The 17,899-nt window shown below is 42.6% G+C and overlaps 1 protein-coding gene across 2 annotated transcripts in view; it reads left to right on the top strand.

Moving 5' to 3' along the window:
• The first annotated feature begins 1,408 nt into the window (after window positions 1-1,408).
• The window catches only part of LOC111951976 (kinase non-catalytic C-lobe domain-containing protein 1-like), a 58,247-nt gene continuing 41,756 nt past the window's right edge, over window positions 1,409-17,899 (top strand). For both annotated transcript variants that reach the window (XM_023970366.3, XM_023970365.3), the window contains 13 exon segments: window positions 1,409-3,646; window positions 6,075-6,133; window positions 10,178-10,324; window positions 12,406-12,523; window positions 12,629-13,410; window positions 13,664-13,778; window positions 14,060-14,131; window positions 14,363-14,424; window positions 14,571-14,729; window positions 15,017-15,094; window positions 15,231-15,318; window positions 15,444-15,633; window positions 15,808-16,604. In XM_023970366.3, the coding sequence (XP_023826134.1) occupies window positions 3,412-3,646; window positions 6,075-6,133; window positions 10,178-10,324; window positions 12,406-12,523; window positions 12,629-13,410; window positions 13,664-13,778; window positions 14,060-14,131; window positions 14,363-14,424; window positions 14,571-14,729; window positions 15,017-15,094; window positions 15,231-15,318; window positions 15,444-15,633; window positions 15,808-16,604 (2,902 nt within the window). In that variant the 5' untranslated portion in view covers window positions 1,409-3,411.

Genomic DNA, 17,899 nt, shown 5'->3' with positions numbered 1-17,899 from the left:
ATAAAAAAATCTTGGTACATTCTTTTGGGAAGCCTGGCTTCCCTTGGCAACCATGAATACACGCCACTGCGGAGCGAATCTTGTATGTAGGGCAGCGCAGGCAACGCCTCTTCAAAACAAATTGTAACGTTATATGGGCTGTAGTGTAGTGCATAGTGTAGCCCTTGCTAGGAGGACTTGAGAACTGCAGTTCATTATCGCAATGTCAGTTGTTTCTGTGGAGGTGCGGCAGTTGTTGCCATGACAGCATATAGTTGGCAAACTACCCTGTTGCCATCAATTATTAGCAATAGGCTACACATTCAAACGCATTGCTCTGGTCGTTTTCCAGCTGTCTTTCGCCTGTTTTGGAATTAAAAGAACCGCAGTGACACCGAACGTTTTGTGGGATGCTGCATCATGTTGCAACTTGCTGGTAGAACGGGGAACATTTGAAAAAGTAGACCGCGCTGTCCGTGTTTGGAAAACGATTTCATGTAACGTTAATCTTTCATTCATGTAATCTTTCCTGACCTGATACACTGTTGCTAGGACAGTAAGCAAAAGGGGAAAGCTTTACAGTAGGTTTAAGGCTATGGGAGTGACACTGCACTCACCCAATTCTACAAATATCCACAGTCTTGATTAAAACTAAATACAATGGGGACGTCTGGAACTGATGCAGTCGCATTCTCAGGGGAAGTGGAGGAGGAAGAAGAGGAGGAATACTATGAAGTTGAGCATCTGCCTCCACTCCTTGAAGATGAGGTGAGAGTAAACATTTATGTTTAGCCTACATTATTATCATCGTAATTATTATTGTTCTCTCAATGGCATATATTATATCAGCCAGAATTATGTACCAGCAATATTGTGGACTGAGGTCCCCAGGGGACTGACTGTATTGGCTGTGACATATGCACTTGTGTTATTCACTTGTGCAGTCCCAATATATACACTCTTTCCCCATAGGAAAACCCTTTGAAGTACCCTTTTTGATTCCAAGTATAACCCTTTTAGTTCCAGGTAGAACCCATTTGGGTTCCATTTAACACCCTTTCCACATAGGGTTCTACATGGAACCAAAAAGGGTTCAACCTGGGACAAAAAAGGGTTCTACTATTGGGACAGCCGAAGAACCCATTTGGTACCCTTTAAAAAAAAAAGAGTGTATAGGCTAACCTATGCTCTTGACCGAGTGATTGAATGATTGAAGAAGACATGCTGTTTTCTAAGGTCTAATTTAATCAACAACATGCTCTCTCTCTCTCTCTCTCTCTCTCTCTCTCTCTCTCTCTCTCTCTCTCTCTCTTTCTCTNCTCTCTCTCTCTCTCTCTCTCTCTCTCTCTCTCTCTCTCTCTCTCTCTCTCTCTCTCAGGACAACAAGATGAGATTAATGTGTCTGTGGCCCCTTTCCTTATAACTCTCATGGTGATCAGGGACCATATTAATTGTACTGTGGGATGTACAGTAGTATCCACCATTGATCTGCATGACTAGCTCACTGTACAGATGTATTGACCCCTGCTGTGTCCTCTCTTGGCTTTATGTGGATATTACGGGCATTCATTAAAACACTACCCCATCCCTTAGTTTGAGTGTTTTAAAGTTCCAATGTTAAACTATGTACAGTGGGAAATATGATTCAGTGCAGAACAGTTATTCACAGTTATTCACTCCAGACGTTTTGAGCTGCAGGTGCCTTTGCAAGTGTGGAGAGTCCAGAGACACTGCAGGGTAATCTTGAGTGGAGGGCGGTATGTGCGAGGTCAGCCTGACAGATGCATTCAGCTGTAGCCTACACACATGTGGAACAAGTGTAAACTTAATCACATTTTACCTTTGAATACTAAGGGGTTAATTAAACCACTAACAGCTCACCATGATTTCCCTCAATGACTTAGTCACCCACTTAGTAGCCCACCCAGAAAAAAAAAGTCCATCACTACTTCACTCTTCTTTTCGTTCTTCGATCTTATTGTATGTCCTTCTCTAAACCTTTGAGGTGCTCCACCAGTGTATAGTTGGTCTTATTAGAGCTCATGGAGTGAGAGGGAAAGTTATGTAGGCCGGCATATTTAACTTGAGGAGGGAGAGGGAGAGACTCAATGTTTCTCTGCACTGTTCTCAAGGGCAACAGTCTATTTATAGGCTTACTGTATGCTGCTGCTTAGTGACATCTCTCTGCCCTATTATTGTGCCATATTCTACAGCATTATGGATGTGCATTATTCAAGTTCTGCAAAAAAAATGGTTTGTAACGAACAATAATCTCTCAGATCAACTGAAGAAGGATATTCTGTATTCACTCCAGTTCCAATTTTTTAAATTTATGACAAAGACACAAAACCAGTGTCACGTTCGTTGTAATAATGGTCGGACCAAGGCGCAGCGTATGTTACGTTCCACATATTTTAATGAAAGTGAAACTAAGCAACGACTAAAACAAATAAACAATAAACTAACCATGACAACAGATATGCTATGTGCACTAACTCAAAACACATACATTCAAACAATATCCCGTAACCCACAGGTGGAAAAATGCAACTTAAGTATGATCCCCAATTAGAGACAACGATTACCAGCTGCCTCTAATTGGGAATCATACACAAACACCAACATAGGAAAATTAAACCTAGAACCCCACATAGAAATAATAAACTAGACTAAAACCCATAGTCACGCCCTGACCTACTCTACCATAGAAAATACAGGCTTTCTATGGTCAGGACGTGACAACCAGGGCCTGCAAAGTATCTGAGTAGGAGTGCTGATCTAGGATCAGGTTCCCCCTGTCCATGTAATCTCATTCATTATGGTCTAAAAGACTAAACTGATCCTAGATCAGCGCTCCGTCTCTGAAATGCTTTGTGTATACAGACCCAGATGTTTTACAGAGAAAATAGTCATGGAACGTTAGTGAGGACGGGAAATCCTAGTGATYAGCTCATCATTCAACTCAGAAAGACAACTTGACTCCCATTATGAAACGAATGACAACGACTGAATGCCCATGTCCCATGAGACTAGGCTTTTGTGAAAAGACAGTGGTCTGTTACACTGTTCAGTCACATGCATATCATGGAAATGCAGAGTATTGGACACCACGTCACAATGGAGTCTCTCTATCTCAGTGCTATCAAAGACTTTCTTTTGTGCTCATGTGCCAAGCCAACAAAAGATCCTGTCTTCTTCACGTGATGAAAATGTCGAACATGCCATGAGATGTTTTCTATTTATGGATGCAATTAGGCTTCTTCATAACACGAAATGTGCCCACTTGGCTTCCCACCGTTTGCAGCATGACATACAAGGATGTAGGTGTAAGTGTGTATATTGCTGCAGGACACTTACTGTATTAATTTTGTGTGTGCGTGTGTGTTACTCCTGTGTGTGTTTGTGTGTGTATGTCTGCGTGTGAGCACATGCATGCTTGGGTCGATGCCTGCCTGTGTGTGTCCACAGGAGAACGTGTCCCTGGCGGATATCCTGTCGTTGCGGGACATCTGTCTGACGGAGCAGGAGGTGTGGGCGGTGTGTGTGGAGTGTATCCTGGCCTTGCAGAGTATCGCCCCGTCGCCCCTCTTCCACACCCTGTGCATCACGCCCGACACCCTGGCCTTCAACGCCCATGGCAACGTGTGCTTCATGGAGCAGCTCAGTGGTGAGTCAACACAGCTCAACACAACCCTGCACAGCTCAACACAGCTCAACACGGCCCTCTCTACATCACAGACGATGCGGTCTCCCTGTCTATTCAGGGTCACATTCATTAGGGCACACACAAACGTTTAAAATGTTTTGCCACGGGAAACTAAAATGAGTATGTCCTAMTGGACAAGTCCAGGCAGTCCCTCCCTGTTTCAGTTAATGTTCTACCATTGGGTGATTAATGAACACGACCCAGGTCTATTAGTTATTCAGTGGATTATCTGGTGTTTCGTCTCGTACAGTACATCTGTTAGTCAGTGCTGTCTGCTATTGTAAAAGGCTGAGGCGGCACTCTCTCCACTGATCAATCAATCTGTCGGATCTGATCGACCATGGTATCCTGAGGTCATAGATCAATATGTCCTTCCTATGGGAAGTCAAAGGGTCATGAAGATCAGGGCCCGTATTCAATTCCCCCCTTCTATTCYTTATGATTTGAAAGTTCAAACTGATCCTAGATCAGTACTCATACTCTGAGATGCTTTATGAATGGGTCCCTAGACTCTCCTCTCCATGAAAAGTTTGTTTCCAAACCCCATCATATTCTCTATTGGTCAGCAGTATCTGTCTCAAACGAAAATTACACCTTTTCCCAAAATGATTGAAATGTAAAATGGCTGCATTTGCAAAAGAGGGCTGTTTCTTAATTAAAAAATGCTGAGCCTTTGTGCGATTACATCTGTGTGATGTGATTTTGCAGTCGTCTGCAGTGCCTGGTCTCATTTGGWTGGAGAGTGTTGGTGAAACTGAGTCACATCTTTCAAGTTCAGGATACTCTGCCGCTTTCTCACTATGGCTTGTCCCTCAGACATTGTGATAAATCGTCTCTGCCAACAGACTAGCTTCTTCTCATCTCAACGAACCTCAATCATCTGTCTTTTACCAAACAGGGTTATGTCACCACCTGTCACACTCACCTGTGTTGTCCCTTCCACACAAACATACACAGGCAGGCAAGCAGGCACACAAACACACACGTATGCATGGATGCACAGACATACATGCGCACCGGATTCTCTCTCTCTCTCTCTCTCTCTCACACACACACACACACACACACACACACACACACACACACACACACACACACACACACATAACCATAACCATTCCGGGATAGCCTCCCATTTTCCCCATGGCAACATCAGTAATTGATAAGCATTGATGAGCTCAACAGTGTCCACATTGCCAAGGGGATTGTTGCCACGGTAACAGATATTCTGGCGGTCAGCTGCCTATAAGTGCCTTTGACTCACCCTGGATTCACATTAGAATCTATTGCTGATCAGTAATTGGGTTGATTTGTTTTAACCACAATGGAACACTAACCAGCACTTATATGCCAATACTACTCTTCTTCCCTGCATTAGGTTTAATTGACCTTAGGAGCTTTTTCTTGAATACTGATGCATGTGTGAGATCATCACGTGTCCCCTCAGGATTGAGCCTACAGAGTGACCAGAGTGACCTTATACTCATGGGGCAGTATCCATTCAATTCATTGGTAGAAAATGGCATTATACTTTTATGACACATCGACCACATTGTAATACATATTCATATAAGCTCTCTCCAGTCCCATCTGGGAGAATATGGGAGCCTTAATTTAGATCGTTTTTCTCAATCATAGTGTGAGGGAGCACATTCCTTCACTCACTGAGTTCACTGCAGTCTCCTTCCTATGTGTTTGCCCCTCCTGTCATATCATAGAGCCAGCTCACCTATGATCTCTACTCAATAGTGCTCGCTTCTCCTTGGCCGTTCGTTCTGACCCTCTGGAGTGTCTGGCCTCCTAGCTGGGAGCCCGTCATAACTCTAGTAGTCAGAGACAGCCCCAAATCTAGACCTGACCTACTTAACCGTCTCTAACTGTGGTTAGAGGAGGCTGAAGGGGGGCGGCTTTATCCCTGCTTCCACCCCAGCGCAAACACTGGCCTACTTAAGACGGAAGATGCTCCGCATCGCAACACCAAGGCTCTGATCGGGAGATAGCTGCAGTCCCATTTGTGTGGGATTGTCTCTGAGCTAATGAATGATGTACAGTATGAGTGGGTAGTTTCATTGGCTTAGCACCTGGTTTTATAATAGGCCCCATATTGTCAATTAGMACTGATACCAACGCTACATGTAATAAAACGTTTGTTACACATTTTAACACTGTATTGTTTTGTGCTTATTCTGCTGTACTGAATGACGTAGATGACTGGTTGCAAGTGGTTTTATTGGCTTAGCACCTGGTCTTATAATTGGCCCCATATTGTCAATTAAGATGGAATCGTGTGATCATATGTTTGTGGAACAGTAGGCCTAACAACACCACATATAATCAAAGATTTATTACACACGTTAACTAGATGTACTTTTGTACGCTTGTCTTGCAGATGACCCTGAGGGCTCGTTTATACCTCCAGAGTTTGACAAGACTGGCAGTACCTTTGAGGTAAGGGGATTCTTTCACTACCAATGGCTACTTCACAGCGTGTCTTGTGTCTCATTGTAGCAGATGCTACAATACATTCTTGACATTGAGGGTTGAGAACAAGTAAGAAAACAACAGTTGAGGTGCCTTTCGTTTACCAGGCCTTTTTTGTAATATTTTCGTGTATAGTCATGTAAGTGGATTTTGGCATTGGGGAAAAGACTTGCACTCTGAAATATGTCCGCTAGGAAGGAAGTGATAAGATCGCTTCTCAAGACATTCTCTTCCATTTATTGTTGTTACTGGACATAATAAAATGCACAATACGGCAACAACCTTTCACCGTTGAAGTTTGTTTGATGAACACTGTGCCTACACATTATTCCACCATACTTCATTTACTAGAAATCAATATTACATAAACGCTATTTCAAAACAAACATGGTGGAAATCAAAGGAATCTAAATGTATGTATAGCAGCATATACAGAGGATAACAATATGTCTCACTAAGAAAGGATTTCACTCTCTCATTACATCTATCTTTCTGTCTGATTCACTTATTTTCCCTCCCTCCCCCCCCTCTCTCTCTCTCGTCTCTTGTTCACGTATTCTCTATCAGATCTCCCTCTCTCTAATTTCTCCCTTTGGGTTGTGTAGCTCCGTGAATGTATTTCCTGTCTTGACTACATGTATCAGTTGCTCAATTTCAGGTTTAATGTGTGCGTCTATGGTTGTCTAATGTATCTAGTCTTCCAATATCTTCCAATGTACGTAAGTGCTCCAAGTGGAGTGGCTGGGGCCGTAGAAATATAATTCCTTCTAGTAATTATATTTATATGGCTGGGACCTGCTTGTGCACACAACGGGAACTAGACATTAGTTTCAGCAGCTGGTGGATTTAACATGTTCTGGCTCTTGACATGTTTATGTGTTATGTCTCACACTTTGAGATCTGGATCGTTCACCTTTCCCATATCCACCACATAAGTATGGGTCACATTCCTTTTAATTGTTTGCAATACAGTACGTATCTTGTCTGAGATTTGACCTAAAAAAAACACCTGGTTCAGATTCATTCAAGAGCCAACATGTCAACCATAATTGCAACAGAGAGCACAATTCCCCCAAGTAAAGCGCAAGAGAAGAGTGTCAAATATCTGCAAGTTACAATAATAGTTCACTGGAGTAAAAGTGTCTGACTTTTCAGCTTTCAGTCTCTTGAGTCTTACAAAGAGACAGGCTCTCATGAAATTCCCACTTATGTGCTGTAATTTCATCTCCACTGACTCCTGGTATTGCAGCCAATGATCTGATGAGATCCAAGGCAAATATGGAGAGATCATTATGCGTTTGTTAGATGAGGCCCCCGAATGCATTGCCTGCAAGGCGTAATGGCTCGATTACAACGAACAGGCAGAACTTAACGCACTTGTGCAGGTTGCCGCTGGATTTCTTGAAACACTACTAACGGGAAATTACATGCATCTGCGGGCTAAATTGAGCTTGGTTGTAACAACACCAATTAGGATAAACCAGCAGATCAGTTGATCTCTTGTTGTTACCATGTCAAGTGATTATCATACCAGATAGCTGGTCTAGATTCCCTAATCCCGCTCTCAATTAAATATCGACCTATCAGGAGCATTGAAAACCATAAGGCTGATGAACGTAAAAAATACTTATTAGAGTATAAGAATATAGAAGTAGTAGGCCTATATTTCATTCAAACGTTTCACTTTAAATGGCAAAATAATACATGCCATTTTAAATAACTTTAGTTTAATTTATTTGCACCAGAGAAAACAAGTGGTAAACAACAAGACAGATAAAAACAATTAATAATTTAAAATAGTGTGCAGGTGTGGTTGAAAGCCCATGGGATTATATGAAAAGCACACTACAAAAAAAACTATCTACAATACATAAGTACAAACAAAAAAAAATTGGTTTGTTAAAACAGTTAACAAAACCTACTAATTATAAATGTGTAACACTAATTGTAAATGAAAACGTTTATTGACCAGTAATAATTTGTTTAAATGTGTGTGTTCATGTGAGAGTTAGGCTATATTGAGGAGATTACTGAGTAGGATCATCAGGCTGACCCCCAGTCTTCGCTTGAAGTTATTGAGCGGTGATGATATTTTGGCAATGTGAAGATAAGAATGACAGAGTATGGTACCTCTGTATCTGATAGAGAATTGACTATGTGAGATGCGGCAGTGGGGAGGGTGAAGGTTATCGCAGTGTCTTGTGTTATATAGATGGATTTCAGAATTAACCTGGAAGTATCCATTGAAAGGTTAATTGTCCGGGCGGTATGAGTATTTGTAGATAAAAGTGCATAATTGGCGTACATTGTTGTAAATAGACAAGATATTGAGTTTCTATAACAAAAGGTGCAGATGGAGCCAGGTAATAAGAGGAGGTGGCTAGGCATGCAAATGTATTTTGTATGATGAGTCATTTGTGTAGGTAGGAGGCATATGTACTGGCCCAGACAATATTACAGTAAATGAGATATGGGTAAATTAAGCTATAGTATAGAGTTAGGAAGCAAGCCTGATGAACCAAACCACTTATCTATCTGATGATACCAACAGATTTCATCACTTTGCTGCAGACAAATTGAATATGATCTTTCCAGGATACATTTTCATCAATTAGAACTCAAAGGAATCGAATTGATGTGACTGGTTCCATTTCCTTCCCACTAATTGAGATTCTGGCTCTTTTTTCAAATTGTATATTTTAATATTTCCTATTCTTACTAGTGAATACAAGAAAGTTGGTTTGTTTTACATTCAAAGATAATTTGTTTGTCTGGAACCATTCAGAAAATTTAGCCATGCCTGAGTTGACTTCATTAATTAGTGAATCCAAATTTTGGGATAAAATCTAATTGGTATCATCAGCAAAGAGAATGGGAAGTACGGTAGAAGACACAGCAGCAAGGTCATTGTTATAGATTAGGAATAACAAAGGTCCAGTTATCGAACCATGTGGCACGCCACAGGATATCTTGGCCCTGGTAGATGCACAGCTGTTTGCATCAACAAATTATTCTCTATCATATACCTAACTATATAACCAATTTATATGTATAATCATGAAAACCGTAATAATACAATTTAGAAAGTAATATTTCAGCCATGGCAAACGTTTTGGATAAATCTAAAAAGGTGCCAAGAGTGTATTCATTGTTGTTAAGGGCTGTAAAGATTTTATCCACCATTTGCAAAAGAGCCATATCTGTGATTTTCAAGTCTTTAGGAACAATACCAGTTCGCATTGATTTATCTATTTGACAATTACCACAGTAGATTTGCCGTGGTAAATGAGGAAATACTTTACTTCAGTTGTAAGGAATGATTGTCAAATAGATAAATCGCCATTAGTTAGCTCATAAAATAGGAATAAATTGTTCCCATGATAATACCAACCAGATGGTGAAATGGTCTTGAAAAATGATGCCTGCAATCAAGACTAAAAGATAACCTCAACATCCACGTTAGGGAGCGGTAATGTTGGTTGCAAATTGAGATCGGCTCTGCGGGTTATTTTAGCCCGTGTTGATTGTTTTAACGAGAGATCAGCTGGCGATAATTTAGTAGCTTTCGATGGTTGCGATTGTCCTAATGGATCTGAAGGCGCTCATATGAGGGAGGAACATTGCCTTGGCCTGGCCTACTGCAGCTTTATTGACATCTTAATAATGGTCTGATGAATTACTTCCTCAACCAAAAGCATGGCAACTAGGCCTAGTTTCCACCAAGACCCCACAGAGATGCCCAAAGGACATCTGCTGCATATACTAATAAACGGAGGTTGTCATGGGATACAGTAGTGATTTATGGATTCTTTTTTAGTACATGAGCTGCTGACATGAGGTAAATAACACATATTTGAGGTTTTAATTCCCATATGGTTTAAAGTGAACGTGTCCATACAGTGTAAACATGACTAAGCAGTCTTGTTTTTTATTATTTTTATGATAAACAATTGCAGTGTGGTGAATGTTATGGGTCAGTTTGAGGTCAATGACGCTCTGAATCTTCTCCAGGGACATGTGTACTCTCTGGGCTCCACCCTCTCTGCCGCGTTGGACTTTGTCATTGAGCCAGAGCTGGAGGCAGAGCTGGGGGAGGAGATTCAGAGACTGCTGGAGCAGATGCAGGAGGAGGGGCCAGAGGACAGGCCACTCCCCCAGGTAACGTGGTGACATGGATGAACTTTAATGGAGTGCTGTCTTTACGCTCTTATTATACAAATTACGGAGAGGCTGCGATTCCGAATTCTCTGCAAGTCTCTTCCCGATAGCACAAAATCCAACATTTTTGTGCATGTCCGGGATTCTCTACTTTACGCACAGTCTCTTGATCTACTCATTTGGCTGCCCAGAGAACAGGCTACCAACAAACTACTCTGGCAAATGTCAGTGATGAATGGAGAATGGTGCTCATTTTATAACGTTAGATCAAAGCTGAATCGATGTCTGCAAGATCACAACATGATAGTATTCTACATAACATGACCAAATAGAGTGTCTTCAGAAAGTATTCATACCCATTGACTTATTCCACATTATGTTGTGTTACAGCCTGCATTCAAAATGGATTACATGTATTATTATTCTTACCCATCTACACACTATACCCCGTAATGACAAAGTGGAAACATGTTTTCAGAAATGTTTGCAAATGTATTGAAAATGAAATACAGGTATCTCATTTACATAAGTATTCACACCCCTGAGTCAATACTTTGTAGAAGCACCTTTGGCAAACAGATACAAGAGACATGACATACTGATATTGAGGAGATGGCCGATGTCTTTGCAGGTAATGATATGCATGTGAACAGAAGAATTACCCCAACATTGACAAAAGTGTCCAAGTTTCAATAAATCATTTTTTGTATAACATTTATATCAGTCACTTTAACCCTTCATGTAGAGTACCTTTGGATGTGCACAGTCACTGAACATGAGCAGCACCGTGTGGAGGAGCAATGACAGTGCATATAGATAGGTAGTAATGGGAAGGTTGGCTATTTTTAATGACTCTGATCTTTTCGACTCGTTCAGTCAAAGAACAAATCTTTCGACAAATTTTGTTCATTTGAGTGAGCAACGCCCAGAGCACGCAGGACCCTCTACCGGTGAACGATGAACTGAAAACTCGAAATATGATTCTACAAGCTTCTCGTTCACCATAGTGGGCTTATTGGAGCTGTCATTTGTGACTGCTTTAAACAATGTACATTTGTTGATTGCTAGGCATACAAAATCGATTATTTCTTGATACATTTGAAAGGAGATCTAGTTGTGGACGCAACCSGACTAGATTGTGAAGGACTCTTGATGGAATGCATTGCTTGACTGCTGTGAGGCTGATAAGCACAATATCGTTTGTGAACTGTAGTCCCCCCCCCCCCGATTCCTTCTCAAGTTTGAGTTTGTTCAGTAGAGACGGTGTATGTTTTGGTTCTATAAAGCTGTGTCCATCATAACATTCAATAATCAATTGAATTCCTTCTTGCACCATGCGATCAATAATTAGTTCTAAAAAATGTAATTTTCTTCTCTATGTTACCTGCTGCATGATCTATTGTCCTGCGCGCATATATGACAGAGAGTTATTGGTCGGAGCAGAGCACGTCTCTAGATCCTCATGAGCCGGAGAAGTGTGTATCAATCATGCTGTAGGACTTATTGGGGCCAGCAGGTCAAACAAACGGCTAAAATTAACGAGTCACTCAGAAAAAAACAAATCCTGACTCGAGTCATTAAAAATAGTTGTTAAAAAATAACAAATCGTTCTCAAACTGCACATCACTACGGATAGGGAAAAACAAAATGGAGGATGTTACAGTCATGCTCTAAAAATAAATAAAGCGAGTCGCACACTCTATATAAAATCTCCCAGTAATTTATTGGGTAAACCGCCAACGTTTCGGCATCATTGTGCCTTCTTCAGGGTCACTAGTCATGCACGAAACAAGAATTCTGCCCAGGGGATAAAACTAAAATATGAAGTTTACACCAATAACAGGATGTATTTTCTTTTGGGAAACAAATGAAATATGTTTCAACACTGTGTCCTCAACAGTGAGTCATCAACAATGAAATGGCAAAACGTATTAAACCCCCTAAAGTTCATAGTTTATATTAATATAATCTCAATGGTAAATGTGAGAAACGTACAGTTTCTATATAAACTTAAACTTACCATTGCATCATAAAGTACTTTATGTCTATGCTAGCTGATATATTATGTGTCTTCCTCTCAGAACCTCCTCTCCCTTGCAGAGGAAAAGCTAGTAGATGCCTCTTCCACAGCCCTGTGCCGGAAACTCTCTTCTATAGGCCGAAGAGTTCTGTCAATCGAATCCGTCGCAACATTTCAAGGTTTGCCTTTAGACATGGGATATGTCTGTGTATATCTATGTAAACACACATTTCTGTTGTGGTCCACTGTGGCCATAACCATACTACCTGTGTATCTATCCACAGATGGGTGGGATGGCTCTTGGGAGGCTCGATGGCAGCAGCCCAAACCCAACTGGCAGCTCCACAAGAGCATCAACTCTGAGGACAGTAGCTCCAAAAACCAGGGCATTGTCTCACATACCACGGCAGAGAACCCGGACTTAAACGACTCCAACAGCCTGCATTGGCATCACGTATGTGGAGCCTGGGACTCCACCCTTTGGGCTGACGGTATGGGGGATGTGGAAGAGGATGGATGCGTCAGAGAGGAGGACATGTTTGGTTCTCAGTTGGATAGCAGATCTCAGAATAGTTCTCCTGTACACAGGAGGGCTCAGGAGAGGGCTGGGAGGGTGAGGGGGGTTCTGAATCGTTCCTGCTCCGTCCCAGACTCCAATAATCCCCCCGCATTCCCACCCGCGCCCCATGGGGATATCAGTGTCAATGTATCGGACCTCACGGAGATAGGAGCTGAGGAATGCACGGGGCACGGGTCTGTTTGGAGCAAGAGAGGGGACAGAGAGAAGGCCCCTTATGAGTGCAATGACTCCGAGCAATGGGACTCAGCGAGAGACAGTGAGACATTAGAAGGGGAAAGAGATTCTACCCTGCCCATATGTGGTGGTGAAACGGATTCAGACAGTCAAAGTGGAACACGAGATGAAACCTCTTCGTCCCGCCCAGCTCAAGACCCGGACGTGTTGGTCGACTCTGCTTGCAACATGACTTCAACCTCCAACCTTTACACTCCCAATAATCACATGACTAAAAGCATGCTGTGCCTCAATGAAGAATCTCAGGATGAGGTGAGTTCAAGGATTAGTTTCATGTACTGTACAATGTATGTAGATTTACATGCCTTCGTTTCACAACTCTGTTCACAACTCTTTGGGACGGTTTCCCAGACCCAGATTAAGCCTATTCCTGAACTAAAAATCACTTTCAGTGGTGATTTTTCATTGACCATGGTTTTTGTCCAGGACTAGCTTAATCTGGGACTGGTAAACTGGCCAAGAGGGAAAGAAATGTTAACAGTGATTTTTATTGATTGTGACCTAGTGGATCTCTCTGAGGGATCTACTCACACGGAGTGGGCAGAGACTGTCTGTGAATGAGCTATGGGCCCTGTGTCATACCTGCCTCTCCACACTGCAGACCTACTTAGACTACCCAGGTTGGACTCCTCACTTCTTCAGTTAACCAACCACTGATTCTCTGCTCTGTGTAAATCAATTACATGATTTACTAAGCAGTAAGCATCCAATCCCTCACCTTGTCTGGTCTCTGTAAACCACTTTGCTGTTGATTAAATTATAATGAGAAACGTCACTATGGCAGTGGCAATAAATCATTTAAAACTTTGTTTAGTTCGACATACATTTGATGTAATTTATTAAAATGTATTAACCTCTTAGGCTTACTTTTCTTTCTTATTCTTTATTTACTTCCTGAAAGCATACCTATGCCTGGATACAATGTATGTGGGTTGTGAGGGAGAAGTTCTCTTCTTGAAACCTAAAAACACAGGTATGGCTCTTTTTGCTTATGCAGTACACGGTAGTCAGCAATACTCTGTTTGGAATGATAAAGTTACTTCACCACTTTCCATTTATTCTTTGTCTCTGTTTATTTATTTACAACTGTTGTGACTTCAAATATTCAAAAGTTACCCTGAGAAAAGTGTCTTGAGTAGTGTCCGAAGGAACATTCTATGAAATGATGTCACGTTCAATAATTCAACGTGAATTTTCCTCTTAGGATCCTGCGATGCGTTTTATCTGGCTCCTGAATTCCAGGATCATGGAATCGTAACTGAAAAGGTTTGCCTCAACTTCTGACATTCATCTTTTAAAATAAAACCCAAGTAGATGCTTTGATTACTGATTAAGTGGGTGTCATCTGTCTGTCTGTCCGTCCATCCATCTGTATGTCTTTCTCTCGGTCCGTCCTTCTGTCTGTTTTTGAGGCCTGTGTTTATGGGGTGGCTGCCATCCTATGGGCCACGGCCAAGTTCAACCTGTCAGCCAATCAGAAGCTGGCTATGCCCAGGAAGTTGAAGATGCTGCTGCTGGAGATGGCCAAGAGGACGCCCATCGAGAGACCTTCCATTGTCGTAGCTAAAAAGGTAGTCATAGCTTCAGCTCTCAACCACTCTAGTGAAAGCACATTCATCCATTCTTCTTTTGATCAATGTTTTAGTAGCATTAATTACGTATGTAACATCATTTAGCATTTTTAATAGACGCAATCGTGACACAATATATTGTGAATGAATGAGCAAAGTTTCTTTACCGTAAAGTGTGTTGCAATTTGAAATGCACTTTAAATTACGTTTGATTTGATGAACAAATTAATGAATGAAGTATCTTAGGTGCTAAGGTATAATATTTTATTTTGTTTCTGCTGTTACAGAGCTGTTGGGATTATCTATCACGCCAAGGAACGAACGCTGAGACAGTGTGGACGAAGCTGATCAACAGAGTCCACCCGGTACCACTCCACTGTACCACTGTAGCTACTGTTTGGCAGGGGTAGTGAGAAACATACTGCCCCTCAGAGTGAAAGGGAGGACACATTGCTATTCCATTATTGTCTGTCGAGGATAACTCCCTCCCTTACCTTTCAGCCACTCACAAAGGACATTGAAGCAGAAGATCAGAATGGATTGGACAGTAGAGTAAGCTCAAGTCAGGAATCAACACGTATCAAGAGTGGTACGATTAATTCATCTTTTCAGACATTATGTTCAAGCGATTCTGTTGACCTTGCATCTACATACAGATTTGTGATCATCAAATGGTATTGATGTTGTAACTGAGATTGTTGTAACTGTGTGTAGGGTTTGTGCCCATGGCCACTGAGAGCCGATTGGCTCCTGTACCTGGCCCTGTTCCCCATAGCTATCCAATTAGTGGAGCCCCCCAGCTTCCAGAGGCCTTCACTTCCCTTGCCACACACTTCACCCCCATCGTCCTGACCAGGGAGGGGGACACTGCGGAAACTCCCCTTCCTGCTTCAGACATTCAGGAGTAAGCAGTATGCCTCCTTTCTATGGAGATAAGAGCTACCAGTCAAGGAATTATTTCACACACCATTGATGTTTTTGCAAGTTGGAGCTTTATTGATTGTGGCAGAGATGTCATTGAATGTCAGAACTGATTTCAAGAATGCATTTTTAATTATCACATCATTTTGTGTTGCAGGGTTATAATTGAAGTCACAAGAAGCAATGACATCCGGCCTGTGCAAGAGGCCAAGGACCGAGAAACCCCCTCACACCTTGAGGACCTACCCCAGTCAGATAGAGACCTACAGGACAACGGACAGGACAGCCCTGCCAATCAAAGGAGCGTGGTCATACATAACCTTTCCTCCACTGCCTCTAGCGCCAGGACATTGGTCAACTCTCCACCTCCCACCTCCCCCGAACTCAGCAACCAGAGGACTCCCGTTTCAGACCACCCACTCCCTCCTTCGACCACCCAATTGACTTCGTCTTCCTCTTGCCAATCGTCATCCTGCTCTCATCTGACTGGTGGTGGTGTTTTCAACAACTTCCTCTTGCGTCAGGACCCTTTAACAGGGCACTTAACCCTGGTGCCAGTGCAGATAACAGTCCCTGAGTCCCTCCATGGTCTGGAGCTCAATCTTCCCCTGACCTCAAGCTCCAGCTACCTCCAGGGTCATCCCACACATCCACGGGGCCCTAGCGACCATCTGACCCCTGGCCAGGGAGCTGAACCTCTTTTGGAATGCCTTAATGGCAGACCCTCGGACCCCACAGCGTCCATGCCCCATCCACACAATGGAGAAGGAGGTCCAAGGACAGGAGAAGGTGAGGGTGAACACCTATCAGAGTCCCATGGACCTCCTCAGGGAGACTCACTTCCTCCCCCCTCCCCCCTGATGAACACTTCCCTACAAGAGGTTATTGGCCTGCTCAGGGCAGAGTTTGCCCTTGATGGCTATCTGGAGAATGGTGTAGAGGATCTAGCAATGGGTAAGTAGCATGAAGATTGATATGCATTCTCATGTAGCCTATGGCCCCAAATCTGTTTCGACAACTTCTACGGTTCTTCACACCAGTTGGTAAGACCACACAAACAGATGTGGCACCAGGTTAGAAGCCCCTTTTCTCCCTGTTTTTCCCCCCGACTGAATTTGATTAGGATAATTGCTTTATAGAGAGATAGAGAAAATAGACATTTTATTTGTCACATGCGCCGAATTCAACAGATGTAGTAGACCTTACAGTGAAGTGCTTAGTTACAAGACCAGTTTTAAGAAAATACAAAAAAAAAGTAAGAGATGAAAGTAACAAATAATTGAAGAGCAGCAGTAAAATAACAATAGCGAGGTGATATACAGGGGGTACTGGTACAGAGTCAATGTGCGGGGGCACCGATTAGTCGAGGTAATTTAGGTAATATGTACATGTAGGTAGAGTTATTAAAGTGACTGTGCATAGATAATAACAGAGAGTAGCAACAGCGTAGAAGAGGGGGGCAATGCAAATTGTTTGGTGAGCCATTTGATTAGATGTTCAGGAGTCTTATGGCTTGGGGGTAGAAGCTGTTTAGAAGCATCTTGGACCTAGACTTGGTGCTCCGGTACCGCTTGCCATGCAGTAGCAGAGAGAACAGCCTATGACTAGGGTGGCTGGAGTCTTTGACAATTTTTAGGGCCTTCCTCTGACACCGCCTGGTATAGAGGTCCTGGATGGCAGGAAGCTGTGTTGAGGATCAGCGTGGCGGATGTGTTGTTACCTACCCTTACCACCTGGGGGTGGTCTGTCAAGAAGTCCAGTTGCAGAGGGAGGTGTTTAGTCCTAGGGTCCTTAGCTTAGTGATGAGCTTTGAGGGCCCTATGGTGTTGAACGCTGAGCTGTAGTCAATGAATAGCATTCTCACATAGGTGTTCCTTTTGTCCAGGTGTGAAAGTGCGGTATGCAAATTGGAGTGGGTCTAGAGCTTCTGGGATAATTGTGTTGATGTGTACCATGACCAGCCTTTCAAAGCACTTCATGGCTACAGACGTGAGTGCTACGGGTCAGTAGTAATTTAGGCAGGCTACCTTAGTGTTCATGGGCACAGGGACTATGGTGGTCTGCTTGAAACATGTTGGTATTACAGACTGACAGAGTGAGGTTGAAAATGTCAGTGAAGACACCTGCCAGTTGGTCAGCMCATGCTCGGCGTACACGTCCTGGTAATCCGTCTGGCCCTGCAGGCTTGTGAATGTTGACCTGTTTAAAGGTTTTACTCACATTGGCTGCGGAGAGCACACAGTCGTCCG

Source organism: Salvelinus sp. IW2-2015, linkage group LG25, assembly GCF_002910315.2.
Source record: "Salvelinus sp. IW2-2015 linkage group LG25, ASM291031v2, whole genome shotgun sequence".
NCBI classification, from domain to species: domain Eukaryota; kingdom Metazoa; phylum Chordata; class Actinopteri; order Salmoniformes; family Salmonidae; genus Salvelinus; species Salvelinus sp. IW2-2015.
Note: the sequence above shows the minus strand (reverse complement) of the source record. Positions and strands in the feature narration are given on the sequence as shown.